We start from the raw sequence: 23,502 nt of genomic DNA, 5'->3' as shown, positions 1-23,502 counted from the left end.
GTCACGTGGAAGCCCCAAGACTAATAAGGATGAAGGAGATCTGGCCATGTCTAGGGTTAATAACCACAATAACCACAATTACAGCTTCCATGTATGAACTACTTCCTAGTCCCAAGTACTCTGCTGGTTACTTTACATGGATTAGTTGGAATCGTATGAAATTGAAGGTATCTGACTGTTCATAAACTGCAAAAATAGCACTTTCCTACGGTTCAACCTAACACTATCTCAGTTCATCCTCACCACAACGGCTCCGTGAAACACATATTACTGTCTCCACCTCAAAGAGGAGAAATCAGATTCCCAAAGTGAAAGTCATCGCTTAAGGCTGCACCATCAATAAGTGCCGAACCCAAGCTTCAGACCCAGATTGACTAGAAGGCCAGGGTGCTCTCCATCACGCTGCAGCTACCGGGGAACAAATGAGTTAAATGCCAGAATTTTTAAAAGCCCGAGGTGTTCGACTTCCATTGTCGAACCAGAGAATCCTGCAGTCAGCAAGGCCTCAGGACTTCCCTCAGTCTCTACCTGCCGGCCCCAACCTCCGGCGAGGGGACTCCCTCCCGGCCTACAGGCAACCTGGGTTGCCCTCCCTGCTTGTTCCTCCCAACCACTCGGGGCGCTAAATGCAAGTATTCTCCTTTGGAAGGCTCCCCGCACTCCCCCAGAGTCCCTCTTCCTTCTCCACTGCCTCCCCTACCCACGGCGCAGGCGCCACCCCCGACTCCGCACCCTTTCTCGACTAGCGACCGCCGCGCAGGCGTCTCAGGGCTGGCGTCGGCTGCTGAGGCGCGCCCAGGAGCAGGCCGTCAGGCTGTTGGTCAGGAGCGGGCCACGTGCCATCGTGTCACCGCGCGAGCGTGCGCAGAGTGGCTGAGCGCGCCCGTGACGGAACGACGAGGCGTGGGGTGCGCGACCTCGCCCGCCAGGCCCGGCCCCCGCCCCTTGGCCTGCCGCTCCGCCCCCGCGGGGCGTCCCGGGCCGCTCGTTCCGTCGGCTGCGGCCGCGCGCGGCCCGGGGTCGCCGTGAGTACTCGCCAGGCTGGCCTGTGTGGCCGCCACCACGGGCACAGGGCGGTGCGGCCGGGCCACGGGAAGGGTGCGGGGCTCGCCCCGTCTCCGCAGGGGTGGACGAAGTGAGAGGCTTGGACCGGGAGGTTCTGAGGGCCCCTCCTAGGCTGGACAGGCTTCACTCAGGCCCGGCGGCCGGGCGGCATAGATCGGGCCCAGAGCGTCTTTCCTGGGGAGGCAGGTGTTGGGTGTTTTTGGGGTCTTCAGGGGAGCCCCGGAGAACAGGTGTAACTGCTTCCCCGGGAGAGGCCTCAGGGCCTGTCCTGGAAGCACGGGTGCCAGAGAGTGTTTTCGCGGGGCAGCCGTGTCCTCTCTCCCTGCGGGGTGCCCGAGATAGCGCTAACCTGCGGGAGTCGCCCCTCAGTGATTCTTCCTAGTAGTCTTTGTTTAGTGGCCTACTCCTGAGAAGGGAGCACACGGGATGGAGTGGAGTAACCTCTTCCAGGACCACAAAGCCGGGAGCCCAACCCACAATTTAAACATTGAGCTCTGAAGCTGCTTTGACTAGACGTGAAGTTGTCACACCCAGAGAAGCGCCCATGGACCTAGGGAAAGACTTTTGTGATCCAGACTTGAGGCTCATTTACATTTGACTTATTCTCGTGGAAACTCATAAAGCGTTCTATATTAGCCGCTGAGTTTTAACACCTTCTCTGGACACTCATCATATAGTCTATTTTTGGCCCAACTTCTTTTGAAAGGGCCCATTCTTTACCTCATTTAGATAAATCAGATAGGTCTTTCTTGCTTACTTCATTAACAACTCAATTAATTATAACCACATCACATGAAGATTAGATGTAATTAGGACCTGTCCAATGTCTTTACATCCCAGTCCTTCTGTACTCCTAACCTTAAGCAAATTGGTCGACCTCTGTAGGTCTAAGTATTCTGTGTGTAACATGAAAGCTTTGAATTAGGCCACGTTTCCGGCTAATTTTTTAAAAAGTGTTTGTGATCCTGTGAATTCCATAACCCACCACCTTCCTTTTCCAACTCTTCACCTTTTAAATCCACTTTCCATCTCTCCAGAGGAAAGGGCATTGAGAGTAGAGGGAGCAAGTCCCTTTCACTAAAGCAGCCTGGTTTGAAAAAGCCGGTAATCTCTGAACTGTCTCTTGCTTGAACAAGAAAAACTCCCTCTGAAATACCTTTTTCTCCTTGTGATAGCAACAGAAACCAAGCAGCAACAGCCCTTGGAAAGAGGCTAAATTTTTCTTGACTTCTGCAGCAACAAAGACCGTGAAAAGTTGGCACTTCTGGCCTAACGCTGCCGTCATCCTACCCCTCACCCCAGGGCAACCCAGGCTGGACATTTAGTGCCTCCCTCTTTATTCCTCTGTGATCATCCAGATCAGCACTTGACTGTTTATTTTCAAATCTCACGAACCTCACCCCAAGATCTTCACATTCTGGATCTCAGCTGCTCTTGAAGGTGAAGTTTTGCTTTTTAAAATCATTTTTTGTGTGATTTTTGTCTATGTGTAGAAACATGCAGGTTATTGTATATATCTCCCATTTGACTTAAGTATCCAGCAGAGGGTTCATTCATTTATTCACTCATTCAAGAAATGTGTTAAGGGACTAAGAATGTAGACTGAAAGCAGTCAAAGCCTCTGCCACCAGAGGTTACATTCTGATAAACATTTTATATGTTAGAACATGGTAAGTGGAAAAAAATAAAGCTGGGAAGGGGGATAGAGAGTGCTAGTGTGTGGGTGTTGAGTTGTTTCTGTTTTAATAAATAGGATGGTCAAGGTGGCCTTTGAGCAGAGATCTGGAAGAGTGAAGGAACAAGCCATGTGGATATCTGGGTGGAAAGCATTCCAAGAAAGGGGAACAGCAGGGACAAAGGCTCTATGGCGGGAATATGCTTAGGAATATGGTGGGAAGATGAAGGCCCTATAGTTGGAATATGCTTGATGAGTTTGAAGAACAGTAATGAGGCAATTGTGGAGTGTTGGTTAATCTTCCTGTTAACATTTAGACTTGACTTTGAGGAGAGCCCATTAGAGTAGCTTCTGATTTTTTTTTTAAACTTTTTATTTTGAAACTTTTCAACTTTACACAAAAGTAGGGAGGTAGGGATTACCAGAAAACCATCATGTACGTCACATAGCTTCACCAGTAATCAACATTTTGCTATTTGCTGTATTTATTTCATCTGTTATCCTCCCTCCTTTTTTTATGTGTGTGCCAGGGTAGTATTTTAAACAAATCTCAGTAATCGGGTCATTCCATCTCTAAGAACTTTAGTTATACTTTCCTTTTGCATGTTGTTTCTGAAGGATCAGGCAACACTATCAGCTGGAAGACTCCTATGCTGGCTCTGCTCTGGCATGGTGTCTTTTGTCCCCATCCTGGCTTAGTTACCAGACTTAAGTTGGTATCTAAGGAATGAACCACAGGTCCTTAGAACACACAAGGATCTAGAACTAGAACAGTGGTTCTCAAATTTTATGCATCAGAACAACTTGGAGCGTGTGTTAAAACACAGATTACTGGGTCCAATTTCTGGAATTTCTTTTTTTCTTTTTTCTTTTTTTTTTTTTTTTTTTGAGACAGAGTTTTGCTGTTGCCCCCCAGGCTGGAGTGCAATGGCGCAGTCTTGGCTCACTGCAACCTCTGCCTCCCTAGGTCAAGTGATTCTCCTGCCTCAGCCTCCCGAGTAGCTGGGATTACAGGCGTGCACCACCATGCCTGGCTAATGTTTTTATTTTAGTAGAGAAGGAGTTTCACCATGTTGGCCATGCTGGTCTCGAACTCCTGACCTCAGGTGTCCTGCCCACCTGGGCCTCACAAAGTGCTAGGATTACAGGCATGAGCCTCAGTGCCTGGCCATTTCTGGAGTTTCTAATTCAGTAGGTCTTAGGAGGAGTCTGAGAATTTGCATTTCTAACAAGTTCCTAGATGATACTGATGCTGTAGGTCCACCAACCCCAGTCAGAGAATCACTAATCTGGAAACCTGACATTCAGTAGAACTGTATTAGAGACCTGCAAGGCACAGTGGCTCACACCTGTAATCCCAACACTTTGGGAGGCCGAGGCGGGTGGATCACCTGAGGTCAGGAGTTCGAGACCAGCCTGGCCAACCTGGTGAAACCCCGTCTCTACTAAAAATACAAAAATTAGCTGGGCATGGTGGCGGGCGCCTATAATCCCAGCTACGTGGGAGGCTGAGACAGGAGAATTGCTTGAACCCGGGAGGCAGAGGTTGCAGTGAGCCGAGATCGCACCATTGCACTCCAGCCTGGGCGACACAGCGAAACTCTGTCAGAAAACAAAAAAAGAAGAAGAACTGTGTTAGAGACCAAGAACACCTCTGTTTGAGGTTGGAGTAGCTTCAGCTGCGATGTGTGCAAAGCCAGTGACTTGCTGGTCTAGAGAGCAACAGAAAGCTTTTTTAGCCTGCTTTTAGGGTAGATTTGCCATCTTCAGCCATTAAAGCCTTCATAATTTCACAGATGAGCTTTTTGTTTTGTTTTGTTTTTCTGCTATATGTGGAGGTTTTAATGGAGCTAAAAGTTGCTGGTATAGGATTAGGAGTCTGTGGGATTAGAAGCGAGCAGGGAATTGTGTATGAAAGGGCTCTGGGTTAAGTCAAAGTTTTTCTAAGCAATTTTTGGGATAATTATTGCATTTTTCTTTGGGAAGCAGGTTCCAAGATGACTTTAGGGCATTATTTTGGCAATGACAACTGAGACCATAACTGCCAAAAGATGTTCAGTGTTGTTGAGGACTTTTTATTTTGAGATGGAGTTTTTGCTCTTACTGCCCAGGCTGGAGTGCAATGGCGTGATCTCGGCTCACTGCAATCTCCGCCTCCCGGATTCAAGCGATTCTCCTGCCTCAGCCCCCTGAGTAGCTGGGATCGTAAGCGCGCGCCACCACACCCAGCTAAGTTTGTATTTTTGGTAGAGACGGGGTTTCACCCCATTGGTCAGGCTGGTCTTGAACTCCTGACCTCAGGTGATCTGGCCATTGAGGACTTTTTAAGTTAGCTATTGTTGCCGTATAATAGCTAGTAATACTGATGTTTAAAGAGAGATACTGGCTAATATGGAGAAATAACTAAGAATAAAGAGTCCAGAAATAATCCGATTCTGAATCTTAACTCTGGTGTGAGTTGGTACTCTGAAGAATTAACTGACAGAGTAAACATAAGCATCTTGTCCTGCCACCATCACTTTTGGCTTGAGGAGTTGTAACATTATGAGCTAGAGCAGGATCTTGCTCTAATCCCAGCTCTCCAGTTTAAGTAGAACAGCAGTATCTTGCATATAGTGCTTTTGTGTTTCATTATCTATAAAGAACTGCATGTGCAAGTGTGCATATATATGCACGCAAGCATGTCTTTTTATATGCAAGTATCTGTATGTATAATAAAAGTGTATTAATAGCCAGGTGCAATGGCTCACGCCTGTATTCCCAGCAATTTGGGAGGCCGAGGCCGGTAGGTCACCTGAAGTCGGGAGTTCGAGACCAGCCTGGCCAACGTGGTGAAACCCCATCTCTACTGAAAATATTAAAATTAGCTGGGCGTGGCAGCAGGCACCTGTAATTCCAGCTACTTGGGAGGCTGAGGCATGAGAATTACTTGAACCCAGGAGGCGGAGGTTGCAGTGAGCCAAGATCGCGCCATTGCACTCCAGCCTGGGCAACAAGAGCGAAACTCTGTCTCAAAAAAAAAAGTGTATTGATAAATACGTGTGCCTGTATATATACACCACCCAGATATTAAGTGGTGATGAAACCCATTATTATCTACTTTCCACAGGACAGTGACTTGTTACCACCGCAACAGCAGAGCCTGCCATCCCCAACAGATCACCAGTTGTCCCTGACATCGTGCCCTACCTTGTCTCCCTTTGTGGTCTCCTAAATGCCCATCTCGTTGGCCTTGGTTCGGCTAGTGGTATGGAGGGGTGCTGCCTAGCACTGACCTGAGAGTGTGTGTGACCCACTGACCCAATGGTGAGAACTGACTGCCCACCTCTCCAACTGATTGTTCAAAGGGTAGAGGAGACAAAGTGCAGATCTCACCCTTTCTTGGTATTTTCCCTTCTACCCTTTTGGAAGATAGAGTGGCTATTTGAAGTTAAAGGAAAGGGAAGGGGCACAGAAACAGTATTACTTGGTGTGTTTGTGTAGTGGGTTTTCTTGGGGAGGGAGAGGAGAGTTAAGTACTTTAAAGGATAGAAAGAAAATAATGAGACAAGAGAGCTTAGGTGTGCTTGGGAACTGTCTTAGGTAATGATCCTGGAAGAGGCCAGCTTGTACTGGAACCCAGATATGCTTAGGAGTCAACCTTGACATTGAAGTCATTTGCATTTCTTTCCTACTGGCTACCAGAGCCTCTCAGTCATCATACTGAGACTTCAGAAGGCCAAAATTCCCTAGATGTTTTCCTCTGTCCCACTAAGAGCTAGTCTGTGGATATGATCATATCAGGAAGAGACTGAGACTCTCACAAAGGGTGACGTGAAAGGTGTAAAGGGATCAGGGCTTCAGTTATTCTATCTTTTCCCAATCTTTGTGGGAATCTGTTCCTCATCATATCATCCCACGCCTTTCCATGGGATAATAGGGACCTAACAAAGCATGATATCCTTATTTCTCACCACTAGGACATCAAAGGCCAGTTCTGGAATGATGACGACTCGGAGGGAGATAATGAATCAGAGGAATTTCTCTATGGCGTTCAGGTGAGGTTACATCTCCCAAGACCCCCGTGTTGGATGGTCTAGATATGTGCTGCTTTTTGGATACATCAGGAGTGAAAGAGGTTCTGGAGCACAGATGAGATGAGGTTATAATGTTGATGTGGTCTGAGCATGGTCTTGTCAGAGCTGATCCCGTGCCCTTGCTCTTTCTTTGGAGTCATACCTGTTCCAGAGTAAACTACATCCTCTGTATGTGGAGACTACCCATATCTTAATTAGACATAATTATTTTCTGACTTTTATAACACTAGCCAGTGGGGGTAGTTTCATTCATTAGGGTCACATCTTAAAAGATTACTCTGCCAGCGATTGCTTAATGCCATCACTACCCAGGGCACAGTCCTGAGCAGAAGTACCCAGACTCTCAGAATGCTCTTCACTTAGAACCAATCTTAGGAAACCTGTAACTCTTCAGCCTGTTCTGAGTTGTCATAGAAGGTATCCTGGTCAAGGTCTGAGAGAAAAGCTGGAGATTTAAGGAAGTGAACTCCAAGCAAAAGCCTACATTTGGTCTGCTGAACCTTTTTAAAGTCATGATGAGATGGAGACCTCTGTTAATGAAATCCCTTGCTAGGGTCACCACTGAGAACCCCTTCACATAAGTGGCTTTTACTTCCCCTATACTGCTGTCTGATTTCTCCTGTTCCTGGTGTCTTTTCATATTCTTTTTATTATCTCTCTCTTTCCCTCGTCTTTTTCCACCTCTCTCCACCACCATTTTTGCTGCTATCTCAGGGGAGCTGTGCAGCTGACCTGTATCGACACCCACAGCTTGATGCAGACATTGAAGCCGTGAAGGAGATCTACAGTGAGAACTCTGTATCCATCAGGTGGGACTCTACTTCAGGGGTGGCAGGGGAGCAAGTCACTTCTTTCTGAGTTGTTAAAAGGCTAGAGGTTTTTCTTTTTATGGTATGATAGTGGGATAAATTATGAACTTAATGATAGAAAATGCTCAGAATAAATGATCTTGGCTGAGAGTAGAGAGTAAGGCCACTTTTCTTAGGAATTCCCTCTTATCCTAGACCCCTCTGGGCCAGTAGTTTCACCTTTCAGGTAAGAAATGCTTTTGGCCTGGAAGTAGATCCTGATCAGGTAAGTGGTGTAAGGCTGTAGCTAAGACCCTAGGTACAAAACTGTCGTCCACTCTTCCCTTTCCCCTGTCCCCAGGCTCAGTTGTCTTTCCAACTCAGTTTCTATTCCCTTCTTTTTCCCTTAATGAGTCTCACCTGTTGTCACCTGTATCTCTATAGAGAATATGGAACTATCGATGACGTGGACATTGACCTCCACATCAACATCAGCTTCCTCGATGTAAGTGGGGCTAGTACCTACCAACAACATGTCTAGCTGGACTTGTGGAATTTGTCATGTAGGCCAGGAGTCTTGTTCCCGAGTGCTGTATTTGGAGCACATATTCTTCATCTCTGTCTTTCCTAGACCATCAGCAGACAGTGGTGTGTACTGTCATGTGCATGTGTGTGTCATATAGGGGAAATTTCAGGTCCATTCGTCTATGTTGCTAAACTGGAAACTATTTCCCTTCTTCTTTTAGGAGGAAGTCTCTACAGCCTGGAAGGTCCTCCGGACAGAACCTATTGTGTTGAGGCTGCGATTTTCTCTCTCCCAGTACCTAGATGGACCAGGTAAAGGCAGTGACTTTGAGCAAGTGGGTGGTCTGAGTGTGGTCTAATCCAAAGCCCTAAGTTAACTGAGGTAGAAAAAAATTAGGAACAAGGTCCTTGGGCTCAATCTGCAGGCTATTGGTAGGGGCTTTTTAGTCCCCTGTAATTGGTATCTTCATCCCCTATCACCTAATAACCATTCCCTAAAGGCCTTCTTGCCTAATGACATTGTTTTCTCTGGTTCCAAGATAAAATTTCTTTCTCCTCCTTTTCTCAACATCCTCCTGAGGATATTTCAGATTCATATGACAGCTTCTAGAATCTGCCCTCTCCCTCAGATGTTTTTTTTCTTCCACCGTTACTGTTTAGAGTACCCAGCAGCTATGATCTTTAGAATGTATGGAAGCTATTCCACTGAGCTTTGGACTCCAGGAAGACAAGAGATATGTACTTACTAGTAGCCTTCTCTTCTCTTTGCAGAACCATCCATTGAGGTTTTCCAGCCATCAAATAAGGAAGGATTTGGGCTGGGTCTTCAGTTGAAAAAGTAAGAACTTTGGTCTTTTCTGGTCATGGACATGTGAAGGAAGGAGAGAGAGGTGGAAATATATGGATGGACAGGCAGAGCCTTGGATGGAATGCCTCCTTCCAAAAATGTCTTTCTGAAATATGCCCAGGAAAAGCTAAAATAAATTTAGGGAGCCAGATTTAAGCTTGTGGAGAGAGAGTATGTGGTTCTTGGGTGTCAGAAGCTGAGACTTTCTAGAGATAAAAGAGGCTCATCACTACTTAGCATTTTTACTACCCTGAAATCAGAGTCATGCTATTCATATTTCTCTAGTGGTTTCTTCAGAGTAAGTCTCTAGGAACTCTAGTTTATTGAATGTGTTGAGCATTAAGCTAGGTATTTGGTATGCAAAGAAATGAAGCATATTTTCCACTCTCAGTGAAGTTTCAAATAGAGTCCACTGGATACATATTCTAATACAGGTGAATATGTAAGGTTTAGAAAGGACACTGAAGAGTGACTCAGTCTGTTGAAAAAGGGTGATGATTAATAATTTCCTTTTTTTTTTTTTTTTTTTTGGAGACAGAGTCTTGCTCTCACCCAGGCTGGAGTGCAGTGGCATGATCTTGGCTCACTGCAACTTCTGCCTCCTGAGTTCAAGTGATTCCTGTGCCTCAGCCTCCTAAGTAGCTGGGATTAGTCACCCACCACCATGCCCGGCTAATTTTTGTATTTTTAGTAGAGATGGGGGTTTCTCCATGTTGGCCAGGTTGGTCCCAAACTCCTGGCCTCAAGTGATCCACCTGCCTCAGCCTCCCAAAGTGCTGAGATTACAGGTGTGAGCCACCGCACCCAGCCAATGATTAGTAATTTTCAAGGATGGATAAGAGTTGTCCATGTAGACAGATTCTGAGGGTGAATAACATTTGCAGGGGCTTAGTCACATAAAGCAGTATGTGTGTAGGGAGCTTCAGGTAGTTAAATATTGCTGGTAAAATACAAGCTGGGGGTGTAGGAGCCAAAGCCAGAGAATAGGGAAGGGTTCAAGTTAGAGAGGATCTTGGACTTTTATCCTTTAGGCAGTGTGAACATTGAAGGGTTTAGGGAAAGAAATGACGTGGTCAGATTTATTTTTAAAAACCATTCTGGTAGCATTATACAAAATGGGTAGGAGGGGATGAGACAAGAGACCAGAACTAGTGTAGTAGGGTGCTTTTGTAAAAGTCAAGACAAGAGATGCTAAAGGCCAGAGCTAAAGTGTGATTATAGGTGAGAATGGAGATGAGAGACAGATTAGAAAGATTTGTGAGGTATAAAATCAATAAGACTTGAAGACTGATTTAGATATATTGAATATAGCCATAAGGGCCAAAGAGTAGTGGAAAATACATTTAGGTTTCCAGCCTAGATGTCTGGGTAAATTGTGATACCACCAATGTAAATAGGGATATGAGAGGGGAGCAGGTTTGTAGGATGATGATAGGTAATTAGTTCCATTTTTGACATGTTATTTAAAGGTAACTTTCAGATATGCAGGTAGAGATGCTTATCCGAAATGTCAATTTGCTCCTTACCAGAGTATATGTCAATTTGCTACTTAAAGGAGAGGTTAGGGTTGAAGATACACATCAATGTGTGTGGGAAGAAGTTACAGTCAGTGAATATGAGATTGCCAAAGGAGGGCATGATAGTGGGAAAAGAAGATAGGATCAAGGACAAAATACCCTTAAACACTCAGACGAAATCCCGAAGAAACCAGCAGGGTAGGCAGAGGAAGAAGAAACACTGCAGGTAGGTCAGAGTAGAATAGGAAGAGAATGGTGGCATAGAAGACAAAGGAGGGCAGGTTCTGCAAGGAGGGCCAGATGCCAGAGAAGATAAGAGAAGAACCTGGGAGTTTCCATCGGATTTAGCATCAGGATGAGAACAATTATAGTGGTGAAGGTAGGAACCAGAATACAGAAAGTTGAGAGGTGAGTGGTTGGCAACAACATAGAAACAATGAGTATGGGTTGAGAAATTTGTATGGGGATGGGAAGGCAACAGGGAGAGGTTAACTAGACTAAGGTGCAGAAAGTTGACATTTTTTGTTGACTTTGGGAAAGGAACTGACAGGAAAGGGGAATGATTGACACATCATGGTCCCTAAAAAGGCAATCGAAGGATTGATCTTAGGTAGAAGGGTCACCTTACCTCCAGAGAATGGAGGGATCAAGGTAGGGTGGAAATGTAAGTAGATTTTATAGTAGGGTTGGAAAATTAAGGGAACTGATACCTGATGGCTTAAGAAGGAAGAGAGGTTATTGGTTGTAGATGAAGTTAGTAACTTAAAGAAGGTAATAAGGATTTAGAACAATACCTTAGAGTAATGCTAGAGAGAACTGATCAAGGACAAGTGAAAGGATTGACAAATCTAGCTAAGGGCGCAGCTCAAATTGGAAACCATAAATTTGAGAATATAATTTTTCTCCTAACAATGTCAGTACCCCTTATGTCCCTACTCCCTTTCTTCATGACTCACAAGGAACAAAGTGGTACTCACCTCCATCCTACCACTTCTGTTTCCCTGTCAACAGTATAGTCATTCTTGGCAATAGATTTCAAAGTTTGCAGCCTTTGAAGGCTCACCTTTGAAATCTCACTCTAAAGGCAACGCATCTCTGAATTTTTCTGGCCATTAGGCTAGGTACCCTCTAGGGTGAAGGGGTGCTCTGGGATGGTGAGTTTTTTATTTACTAAGGTCATTTTAAGGGGTCTTCAGATACACATTCCCCTACCACAACTAGCTTTGCAGTCCCTGGGTCTGAATTTTAGATTATTTGTCTCTCTTTAGTCCTTATTTCTTGACCCTGCCTCATCTTGCCTAAGCTCATTCTTTTTGATCCCTCAGGATCCTGGGTATGTTTACATCCCAACAATGGAAACATCTGAGCAACGATTTCTTGAAGACCCAGCAGGAGAAGAGGCACAGTTGGTTCAAGGCAAGTGGTACCATCAAGAAGTTCCGAGCTGGCCTCAGCATCTTTTCACCCATCCCCAAGTAAGTGCTCCCTAAAGCTGATCATCTGTAAACACCTTGTGATAGCCCCCACCCCCACCTTCTTGATTACATAAACGTTTCTATCCCCTCTCTTCCCTGAATTCTGTCTCTTTAACTACTGACACCACTCACATGGTCCTGTTCCCTATGTGTCCTTACCTTTCTACTCCTTATCCAAGGTTAATACCTAATCCTTTATGTAAAACAGAATACCTAGCTCGTGGTACGTATTTGGAGAAATGTATGCTGAATCTTCCATCTTTCTGTTCTTTTGTCCTGATCCGTTTCCCCATCCTAAGAAGAAAGTGTCAGAGAACAGGCAGTAATTCCTTGCTAGGTTCTGGAAATAAATATTGCTCCATTCTTTGACCCCAGGTCTACATTTTCCCCCTGTGGTGTCTTCTGATATTCCCAAAGGCAGACACAAACCCAGATTTATAGCTTCCCAGGAATCATTGTTGACAGTCAGATAGTCAATATTACGCCCTTTGGGATGCAACTACTTCTTGCCTAGCGCAGTGTTTAACAATCTCTCTCTCTATTTTTTTTTCTCTCTCTCAGAAAAACAGGCAGCCTTTCCAAGGGATTATTCCATACTTGGCTTAGAAACATAATAACCTATCCTCTGCCTCTGCCCACCCTCAGTGTCCCAATGTGAAGAACCCACAGATGATGACATAAAAATTTTAATTCAGATGTGTGATCTACTTGTTTTAATAGTGTTTAAGATACAATGCAACTTTCCTCAGATATGAGTTTGTCTTTCTTTGGTTTAGAACTTTTGGCTTAGGGCTCACTTATCTCCAGTCCCCTCCAGGGATCCTATGAAATCCCCAGTTTTATCACTTCTCTTTGCTCTCTCTCTGCAGGTCTCCCAGTTTCCCTATTATACAGGACTCCATGCTGAAAGGCAAACTAGGTGTACCAGAGCTTCGGGTTGGGCGCCTCATGAACCGTTCCATCTCCTGTACCATGAAGAACCCCAAAGTGGAAGTGTTTGGCTACCCTCCCAGCCCCCAGGCAGGTCTCCTGTGCCCTCAGCACGTGGGCCTCCCTCCCCCAGCACGGACCTCTCCTTTGGTACATGGGCTGGGGAGGGTTTGACTTGGCTATCAGGAGGGTGGGAGTGGAAATGTGGGAGTGTAGTTTCTCAAAATGGGGTGGGGATATGGTTGTCTAGGCATCATAAATCAAACCTAGGTATGTACCATGAGTGAGTAGAATGGAACACTTCTTTGTTTTTGAGACAGGGTCTCACTCTGTCATCCAGGCTGGAGGGCAGTGGCGATCTCTGCTCACTGCAGTTGCTGCCTCCCAGGCTCATGATCCTCCTACCTCAGCCTGTCAAGTAGCTGGGACTATAGGCACATGCCACGACTGGCTAATTTTTCATATTTTTGTAGAGACAGGCTTTTGCCATGTTGGCCAGGGTAGTCTTGAACTCCTAAGGTCAAGTGATCCACCTTCCTTCACCTCCCAAAGTGCTGGGATTACAAGCACGAGCCACCACTCCCAGCTGGAAAACATTTTTTAACAGTAGAAAACTTATGTCTAAATTGTCTAGCGAGCTTCTTTGATAGGCCATGAAGCACAGAGTCTGGAGATGGGAATCTCAAGGAGAAGTCATGTATGATTTTATTAGTTTGTGAGTAGGACTGTAGTTAACTGTAGCTGCTGTACTAACCTATTCCATCTACTTTGAAGGAAGGTTAAGGACAGGTGAGCCCCTTTCCAGAACCTTTGGCAAAAATGTCTAAAAGTCTCCTTTCTAGCTTCGGGATTCTGAGCTAGGGTTTAGCTGCTTTAGGAGAGTCCTAGGTGATAGGCAAGAGTCAGGTCTGTCTAGGCCCCAGCTTCATAGGAGGTTCACGGGGTCTGTCTTTTTACTCTCACCAGGTCAGTGGTCACTGCAAGAACATTCCCACTCTGGAGTATGGATTCCTCGTTCAGGTAATCAAGTCAAAATTGTCACTCCAAAGCCCTTCCCTGTTGTCTGACCCATTTGGTCTCCTAACACCTCCCAGCTCCTCAATCAAATACTTCCTGAATTGCTTTGCTTCCAGAACTAATGGTAGAAGGAAAGAAGGCATTGTTCCCATCTTCAAGAAACTGACAGCATTACTAGAAAGACAATACTTACCACTTATGATCAAGTGCCAATGAGGCACCGCCAATTTTAAGTGTATGAGTGTCGAGACTCATATGACATGAGATGAGAATGAGATTGACACTAATTTCCTTAATGATTCCCAATAGCCCTTGCTCAAATGATCTTTAGTATTCTTCACAGACCCCCTTTCACTGCTCAGCTACTACTGGTCATTTGCTTTTTAAAATCTCTTTATTCCCTGGGCATGCTTTCACTTTAGCATCTCTGTTAACCTTTGTTCATGTAATTCTTCCTATCCTCCTCTTGCTATCAAGAGTCAGATGGCACCTTTTCCATAAAATTGCCATTACTCCAATGCATTAACTAGATGTGATGTCTCCCCTCACTGAACTGTTACGATTTGTTTTTGTTTCATATGGCACCTGTGTGTCACATACTATGGGCTGCCTTGAATTGTTATTAATTTATAAACATGCCACATCTCTCCTATTGAAGTTCAGCTTCTGAGAAAACAACCTTTAATTTTATTTCATAATCAAGAAGACCTTTCACAGAGCTGGGTACATAATGGGCATTCAGTAAATCTGCATTAAATGAATAAAGTCTCTTGCATGTCCCATTACCAGCCTAAAATCATGTGAAAGGGGAACAACTTGATTGATGCACAAAAGCTATGTTAAGACAGGGTGTCATTAAAAAAAAAAAAAATGCTGTAGGATATTGCTGCATTAGCTCTGGATTTTCCTATCTTCCTAGCACAGAATTGTCTGTAGTTTTGACCAGTGGTCTGGCTAATTGTTCTAGGTAGTTGAAATGGCTTCTCAGGACCTTCTGCCATCTAATTGATTGAATGCTCTCCTATCCCAGAGGGACAGCCTATAATTACAAGTACTTTTAATAGTTTGATTAGCATCCATTTTATATTTTTAAAATGCCTTCATGGACATCGTCTGATTTCTTGCAATACCCCTATGAGGTGAATAATGCTCTGCTATATAAACAAAGAAACCAAGGCTCAGGTTAACTGACTTGCTTAAAGTTATATATGCCATTAAGTATTAGAAGTACAATGTTAACCCAGGTCTTCTCAATCAAACATCATGTTCTTATTTTTACTATACCATACAGTCTTAGCTCTGCAGTCAGGCCATCAGTTTAAGTACACAGCCTAAGAATATATCCTACCTTAGGCACGGGGCTGGGAGGATGGAGGGTAGCTGGAAAAAAAAGCTGAAATTATTTCCCATATCTGTGTGTGCCAGTACTTCCAAAAGACTTAGAATCTGTTGTTTTCTCAGATCATGAAGTATGCAGAACAGAGGATTCCAACATTGAATGAGTACTGTGTGGTGTGTGATGAGCAGCATGTCTTCCAAAATGGATCTATGCTGAAGGTATAGGACCGTACTCTATGACCCTCTTCCTTAACCAGGTCCCCTTCACTCCTCTCCTTTATTTCCTTCTTCCTTGGTCTGTGGTCAAGGTAAAATTCTGTCTGTAACCCTGATACTCTAGAAATTGTTGATTTTTCTCAGAAAACAAGTCTCAGCAGTACTGTTTAGAGAGATGAGGATATGAGAATATTTATTTAGGATAGAGTCCACCTGACATTTAAAAATGGGGATCAGATATTGACCAAGATGATTGGATATGATGCTGTCCTCAAGGACTCTAAGTCCAGATGGGAGACAGACAAATCACAATGTATGGTAAGTTTATAGAAGAGATATTAGCATTGTTAAAAATCAGGTGAGAGAACATCTGACTTCATAGGAAGATCAGGGAAGGCTTCATAGGGGAGACAGTGTTAACTCCCAAACTTATCAGTAAGGCATTTTAATTAAGACTTTATTGGTAGTTTTCTCCTGATATAGAGGGCCTCAAATTCCTACCCTGTTTTAGAGTTGACTGAGGTTAGGACTGTCCCTCTCTGCCTACACCTTATTGCACACCCCATCCCACCACCATCTGTTTAATATATCCTTTCAGCCAGCTGTCTGTACTCGTGAACTATGCGTTTTCTCCTTCTACACACTGGGCGTCATGTCTGGAGCTGCAGAGGAGGTGGCCACTGGAGCAGAGGTATGGGGGAGGGAAACGTGGCTGGGGAATTGGGATCAAGAAAGACAGAGGAACCCAGCAATTTCATTCTTGGAATTTAACTTCCAAAAATGCTTTTGTATATAAGATAACCACTGTAGTATTGTTTGTAAAATAAAAAATGGATACAACCCCATCTGTAGGGGCTCCAGTTAAAGAAATTATGGGATATCGTTAGAGCAGATGTACTATATAGGTATTATTTATAGACAAAATTTTAACATAGTCATATAAAAAAGCAAATACAACAGCATATGTAGTAAAATTGTCCATGTAAGAAAATAAAGGGCCGAGCACAGTGGCTCACACCTGTAATCCCAGTACTTTGGGAGGCTGAGATGGGAGGATGGCTTGAGCTCAGGAGGTCGAGGCTGCAGTGGGCCATGATCACGCCACTGCACTCCAGCCTGGGTAACAGAGTGAGCCCCTGTCTCTTTAAAAAAGAATGAGAGAGAAAGAAAAGAAAATATTTCCGTAGGAAAATTATCTGGAAGGATATACATCAAACTCACTAGTACTTAGCTGTGAGAATTGAGATTAGTTTAAGGGCAGGAAGATGGTTTTTTATCTTTAATTACTTTGGTATTACTTGAATTTTTATGAGCTTGTATTTTCTATTTTGAAAGCCTTAAACATATTTGCTTTTTAAAAGAACATCAGAGAGAAATACTGGATACTCTGACTCCCAGTACTGGGAAATCATTTAGCTTCTGCCCTGTTTTTTTTCCTTTCCCCTAAGGTGGTGGATCTGCTGGTGGCCATGTGTAGGGCAGCTTTAGAGTCCCCTAGAAAGAGCATCATCTTTGAGCCTTATCCCTCTGTGGTGGACCCCACTGATCCCAAGACTCTGGCCTTTAACCCTAAGGTATGTTACTTGAGAAAGTCAGGGCTAAGGAACAGAAATGGTAAAAGATAGTGGCAGACTATGGGCTGACATTCTGGTATATACAGGGCTTGGAATAAGGGACAGAATTCTTAAACTCTGTGATTTAGCTGTTTCAGTAAATAAATAGCCAAGTTTGACATAGAAAGGGGAGAAGAATTAATATTAGTTACATTATGATAGGGAAAAAGGGCTTTTGGAGCCAGACAGACCTGGATTCCATTTGAGATTCTGCTACTCCCCATTTGAAGGGTATTAGGCAAGTCACTTAACCTTTCTAAACTTCAATCTCCTTATCTTGTAAAAAGGGATAATATTTATTTTGCAGATCATTATACAAATGAGAAGTAGGCTGGGCGCGGTGGCTCACGCCTGTAATCCCAGCACTTTGGGAGGCTGAGGCAGGTGGATCACAAGGTCAGGAGATCGAGACCATCCTGGCTAACATGGTGAAACCCTGTCTCTACTAAAAAATACAAAAAATTAGCCGGGTGTGGTGGTGGGCGCCTGTAGTCCCAGCTACTCGGGAGGCTGAGGCAGGAGAATGGCGTGAACTTGGGAGGCAGAGCTTGCAGTGAGCCGAGATTGTACTACTGCACTCCAGCCTGGTCGACAGAGCGAGACTCTGTCTCAAAAAAAAAAAAAAAAAAAGAAAAGAGAAGTAATATATGTAAAGTACTGTTTTAGGGTTTTCCAGAGAAACAGAGCCAATAGGAGATATATATGGAGAGAGAAGGAGAAAGAGGTTTATTATAAGGAATTGCCTCACATGATTATGGAGGCTGAGAAGTCCCAACATCTACAGTTAGCAGGCTGCAGACCCAGGAGAGCCAGTGGTACAGTGGTAGTCCCAGTCCCAAGGCTTGAAAAATCAGAGAGTGGGCTGGGCGCAGTGGCTTCTGCCTGTAATCCTAGCACTTCGGGAGGCCAAGGCGGGTGGATCACTTGACTGGAGTGAGGAGTTAAAGACCAGCCTGGCCAACATGGTGAAACCCTGTCTCTACTGAAAATACAAAAAATTAGCCAGGCATGTTGGTGGGCGCCTGTAATCTCAGCTGCTTGGGAGGCTGAGGCATGAGAATCGCTTGAACCCAGGAGGCAGAGGTTGCAGTGAGCCGGGATCGCACCACTGCACTCCAGGCTGGGTGACAGAGCGAGACTCTGCCTCAAAAAAACAAACAAAACCAAAAAATCAGAGCCAATGGTGTAAGTTCTAGTCTGAAAGCCTGAACGCTTAACATCCAAGAAGAGCCAATTTTTTTTTTTAGTTCAAATCCAAAGACTGGAAAAGACTGATAATCCAACTCAAGCAATCAGGCAGGAGGAATACCTACAAACTCTACAAACTCATGGCAGGGTGGGGCAGAGGAGTCAGCCTTTTTGTTCTATTCAGGTCATCGATTGATTGGATAAGGCCCTTCCACATTAGGGAGGACAATTTGCTTTACTCAGTCTGCTGATTGAAATGTTAATCTCAACCAGAAACACCCTCACAAACACACCCAGAAATAATGGTTGACCAGATGAATGGGTACCTCATGGCCCAGTCAAGTTGACACACAAAATTAACCATCACAAGTACCCAGCATAGTACCTCACTATTACTGTCATTACTATACAGAGTTCTTTATATATGATATTTAATCCTCAGAACATCTCTATGGGGGTGATAGGAGTTATCTTCACTTGCATAAAGGGATGCTAAAGGTTCTAAGAGGCCAAATAACTTACCCTGTTACTCCCAGCTGGTAAAAGAGAACTAGCATGTGCCCCTAGAACTGTCTGACATTAATGCTCTTTCCATGACATACTATTGTTTCCTAGGGCCTAGACTTTTTTGGTACATCTAGCCCCTTTTCATCACATCTTACTTTCCTCTACTTTTCTTTATTTGGTTCTTCTCTTCCCATTGATTCTCCACAGAAGAAGAATTATGAGCGGCTTCAGAAAGCTCTGGATAGTGTGATGTCTATTCGGGAGATGACCCAGGTATTCTGCCTTCTCTCTGTCCCCTCTCCTCTGCCTGCCCAGTTCAAGTGTCCTATTCTGTTTGTAATTTATGGGAGTGGGATGAAGATTTAGAGATGCTACTCACTGTATTTTTTTTTTTAGTCTTTCCTCTTTAACCTTCCCAATTCCTGTTCTCTGTTTTGTTAGCTCTGTTACTCCTCTTTATTCTCTTTAGTCTTTGTGTCTCAATCTTTACCTTTGCTGTTAATTCCTTTACAAGTTGTTCATATTTAATGTTTTGCCATAATTCTTAGGGAGTTAAGAAGTGAAGGAAAGACCTCTGCCCAGGGTTGGGAGGGTGAGGAGGAGGGGGGCTTGAAGGTAAGGAACTAGACACAGGGGCCTACATCTTCTATCCTTCTAGGGGTGGGGCAGCCACATGGAGCGGTGACCATCCTTTGACTCAAGGCTGTCCCTCACCAGACTTCCCCACCCCTCGTCTGCAATCTCTGCATGAATAGACATTCATTTGTACTCATTTACAGGTGGGCCTCTTCTCAGCAAATCCTGTATATCACAGTTGAGATTTACACATAAGATACACCTAGGAGGAATGATTTACTTGTCAGGAGGACGCTTTGCTTTATTTAAAGATTTACCACAGGATTCCTTAGCCTAATCTTCTTGGGACATTGATTTTATTTATTTTTTGATTTATAATCAACTTTTTAGGGCTGTAGGAATTGCATAAAATGAGGGAGACCCACCTGCATGTTGTTTTGTAAGCATCTTCAGTCATTTTCATATTTATTTACGAGTCTTCCCAGCCTGACTAGGGCTCCTTGAGGGTGGGAACCCTATCTCCTTTTTCCTCTGTGTGGCCTTTGGTGCCTACCTTGCCCTGGACCCTAATAGTCACTCTGTGAAAAGCAGAAAGCAGGTAGGCTCCCACCTCTCCAGGGAGATAACGTTATGGCCATTGTCTTACAGGGCTCATATTTGGAAATCAAGAAACAGATGGACAAGTTGGATCCCCTGGCCCATCCTCTCCTGCAGTGGTATGGATAGAATGGCTCATCCTTCTTGGGTTATGGGGAGGGAGGGAGTTATTGGACATGGAACCTGTACCTTCTTTTAGTGGTGGTTTCAACATCCTTCCCAAGGTTATAGGCAGTAATGGGTGCTTTTTCTTGGAGTTTGTTGACATACCTTGCCTTGAAAATAACACATCCTACAAAACCCCCACAAATTCTGACATGATTTTTCTTTCAAAAAAATTATTTTTAATCTTATTTTAATTGTTTCTTTTTTTTTTTTTTGAGATAGGGTCTCACTCTGTTGCCCTGGCTAGAGTGCAGTGGTGCGATCATGGTTCACTGTAGCCTTGCCCTTCAGTGCTCAAGTGATCCACCTCAGCCTCCCCAGTAGCTGGGACCACAGGCATGTGCCACCACACCCAGCTAATTTTTTTTTTTTAATAGAGATGGAGTCTCCCTATGTTGCCCAAGCCAGTCTTGAACTCTTGGGCTCAAGTGATCCTCCTGATTGGCTTCCCAAAGTGCTGGGATTACAGCTGTGAGCCACGATGTGCAGCTAACATGATTTTTCAAGTTCTCTTTAGGTGTTCCATGTTTCGCAATAGGTTTTGTTGTTTGTTTTCTTTTTTGGTTTGTTAATTTATTTTTTAAATTGACAGATAGAAATTATAGGGCCGGGCGCGGTGGCTCACACCTGTGATCCCGATACTTTGGGAGGCCGAGGCGGGCGGATCACCTGAGGTTGGGAGTTCGAGACCAGCCTGACCAACATGGAGAACCCCATTTCTACTAAAAATACAAAATCAGCTGGGCATGGTAGCCCATGCCTGTAGTCCCAGCTACTCGGGAGGCTGAGGCAGGAGAATCGCTTGAACCCGGGAGGCGGAGGTTGCCGTGAGCTGAGATTGCTCCATTACACTCCAGCCTGGGCAACAAGAGCGAAACTCCGTCTCAAAAAAAAAAAAAAAATTACATGTATTGTGTACAACATGATGTTTTGAAATATGTGTACATTGCAGAATGGTTCAGTAGAGCTAATAAGCATATGCATTATCTCGCATATGTATTTTTTGTGGCGAGAACACTTAAAATCTATTACCACAGTGATTTTGAAGAATATTACACATTGTTACTAACTATAGTCACCACCAATAGGTTTTTGTGTCCTTTGCATGTAGAAAGTAACACTGTTAATTTCAACTAAGTTTTCTTTGCATCCAGAGACGTCTGTCTCCTCCTGCTATCCCCTTGCCCTGTCTCTGGGCCTCCTTGATGATATAGAATGTCCAGAGCCTTGAGACACTATTGCTGTGCTCTTCTCCTAGCCAAGATTTTGACTGTCCCTGCTGCCATCCATTCCTGATCTCAATTTCTATTGTTTTCCTGACATAGCTTTCCCTTTCTAGTTTGCCTCCCTCTTCCTAGTCAGCCTTCAGTACTTCCTCAGTGCAACAGCTTTCTCCCTCTTAGCCTGAGGAATAACCAGGCATAGACCATCTGAGGTGGCATCACAGGTACATAGATGAGGCACAAAAAACAAAGACAACAGCAAACTGTATCCACATGGGAGATAGTGCTCTCTTGCTGAGCCCTCAGTGTTTTATGTCTGTTCTCTTCTATCTTCTGTGTTCAGCCTGTATAGAGCTTAGTCTGTCCTTGACTCCTAAGGAAGTTCATTCTAGTTTCTTCTGTTTCTTTTTCCAGCCTAGACAGTAACTTTCTCTCCGTTTCTCCCCATTCCTGAGAGCTTTCATGTTTTCTCTTAAGCTAAGGAAGGATGGCTTCTGAGCCCAGGTCTGAATCTGAGTCTAAATCCCAGGTATAAGTTGTCACCATTCTAATTCAGACCTCTTTCTGTTTTTTCTTTTCTTTTTTTGTAGGTGACCTCTGTGCTCTTCCTTTTGTTCTACCCTTTTTACTCCCTACTTGTAGCAGCACTCCTCCCACCCCTTTTTTTTTCATCCATTGTTTAACTCCCCAATAATTAGCTTGTGTCTGGTCACTACCTTCCTTTTTACCTTTTTATTCATAAGCACTATCACCCACAGGAATATCCAGATAGTGACCTTGACATTTCACACAATTTGGACAGCCCAGGAATCCTTGTTTATTCTCCCAAAGGCAGAGGAAGACTGGCTAGTTCAGGAAGGATAGCTTAAATACATAATTATTCTATCCTTTTTATTTTTTTCTGTTTCTTCCCAGGATCATCTCTAGCAACAGGTCACACATTGTCAAACTACCTCTCAGCAGGGTAAGTGACCATTCTCCCTCTAAATGCTTTAAATTTCTGGTGAGGGGCAGGGAGGGGCTGGAAGCCAGCTAACCATATTGGTCCTAGATCTGCCTACATTGCTCTGTCCATCAACTTAGTCTTTGGGCCTTAGCATACTTCCCTTGTGTGGGGTTAATGCAAGCCTGATTTTTTTCCCTATCCCCAACCCTTCCCTCCCTGATCTCGATTTCTGCTCTGTTTTCCTGATTCCACCCCCACCCTGGGCAGCAGCTGAAGTTCATGCACACCTCACACCAGTTCCTCCTGCTGAGCAGCCCTCCTGCCAAGGAGGCTCGGTTCCGGACCGCCAAGAAGCTCTATGGCAGCACCTTTGCCTTCCAGTGAGGAGGCTGGGGGCTGGGCAGTGGGGGTGGTGAGGGGGCGGGATGAGCAAGAAGGATGCCCTTGAGATATGAGTTTGTGTTACATGTGTCCATCAACCAGTCAGCAGATACTTACTAAATGCTATTGTGGTAGGTGCTATAGAGGACAAAAAGGTACATATAATGTGGTCTTTATTCTCAAACTATTTATGGTGTAGTTGAGAAAAAATGACATTTACATGTGAAAAGATGTGGCTGAAGAAATAGATTGGAGAGAACAGATCTGAAAGCTACTTTGATGGAAAAATCCACAATTTATGCCTAATTTTGAGAGGAGGGAAAGAGAAAGAGAGGTATTAAAGAGAACTTATAGGGAGTGGTAGTACCCTTTTCTTAAAATAGAACATGAAGTCAGAACTGGAAGCCATATTTGGGGTCAGTGATAAATTTGTTGATTTTCAGATGAATTTATTGAATTTGAAATGTCAGGATAATGGGCAAATAAAAATACTGAACCAGCAGTTGAGGATTTAGGATGGGAGTAGCTGAAGCACCGAAGAGAGGATGGGACTGGAAATAGAGACGTAGAGTTTAACCACACACACACATCTTGCATGCCTGTGACCGTATCCATGTGCATGTCCATCACTAGGTGTACCTGTCCATCTTCATGTCCTGTGTGGGTGAGAATGGGTGGGAATGGCAGTCTTGGGAGTGTTCCTGGGAACCTCATAAGGAGACATGTATTCTACCCTGCCTTACAGTGGGTCCCACATTGAGAACTGGCATTCGATCCTGCGCAATGGGCTGGTCAATGCATCCTACACCAAACTGCAGGTGAGGCTGTGCCCCTTTC

At 44.4% G+C, this 23,502-nt stretch overlaps 1 protein-coding gene across 20 annotated transcripts in view; it reads left to right on the top strand.

Moving 5' to 3' along the window:
* The first annotated feature begins 730 nt into the window (after positions 1–730).
* Positions 731–23,502, top strand: part of PARP6 (poly(ADP-ribose) polymerase family member 6) — a 31,612-nt gene continuing 8,840 nt past the window's right edge. For 2 of the 20 annotated variants that reach the window (XR_010151779.1, XM_016927125.4), the window contains exons 1-19: positions 842–1,025; positions 2,241–2,505; positions 5,850–6,046; positions 6,700–6,777; positions 7,531–7,625; positions 8,049–8,109; positions 8,351–8,441; positions 8,901–8,967; positions 11,819–11,968; positions 12,838–13,048; positions 13,865–13,918; positions 15,377–15,472; positions 16,068–16,160; positions 16,918–17,043; positions 18,985–19,050; positions 20,002–20,069; positions 22,254–22,302; positions 22,555–22,664; positions 23,411–23,483. Coding sequence is in view for 12 of the 20 variants with exons in the window: in XM_016927125.4 (XP_016782614.1) it covers positions 6,044–6,046; positions 6,700–6,777; positions 7,531–7,625; positions 8,049–8,109; positions 8,351–8,441; positions 8,901–8,967; positions 11,819–11,968; positions 12,838–13,048; positions 13,865–13,918; positions 15,377–15,472; positions 16,068–16,160; positions 16,918–17,043; positions 18,985–19,050; positions 20,002–20,069; positions 22,254–22,302; positions 22,555–22,664; positions 23,411–23,483 (1,491 nt within the window). In the remaining 8 variants the exon portion in view is untranslated. Of the gene's footprint in view, positions 1,248–1,448; positions 2,506–5,849; positions 6,047–6,699; positions 6,778–7,530; positions 7,626–8,048; positions 8,110–8,350; positions 8,442–8,900; positions 8,968–11,818; positions 11,969–12,837; positions 13,049–13,864; positions 13,919–15,376; positions 15,473–16,067; positions 16,161–16,917; positions 17,044–18,984; positions 19,051–20,001; positions 20,070–22,253; positions 22,303–22,551; positions 22,665–23,410; positions 23,484–23,502 lie in introns of those variants that run through there. The other 18 variants (XR_010151776.1, XM_016927123.3, XR_010151780.1 and 15 more) reach the window with 17 other exon arrangements.

Source organism: Pan troglodytes, chromosome 16, assembly GCF_028858775.2.
Source record: "Pan troglodytes isolate AG18354 chromosome 16, NHGRI_mPanTro3-v2.0_pri, whole genome shotgun sequence".
NCBI classification, from domain to species: domain Eukaryota; kingdom Metazoa; phylum Chordata; class Mammalia; order Primates; family Hominidae; genus Pan; species Pan troglodytes.
This window is presented reverse-complemented; position numbering and strand designations above follow the sequence as displayed.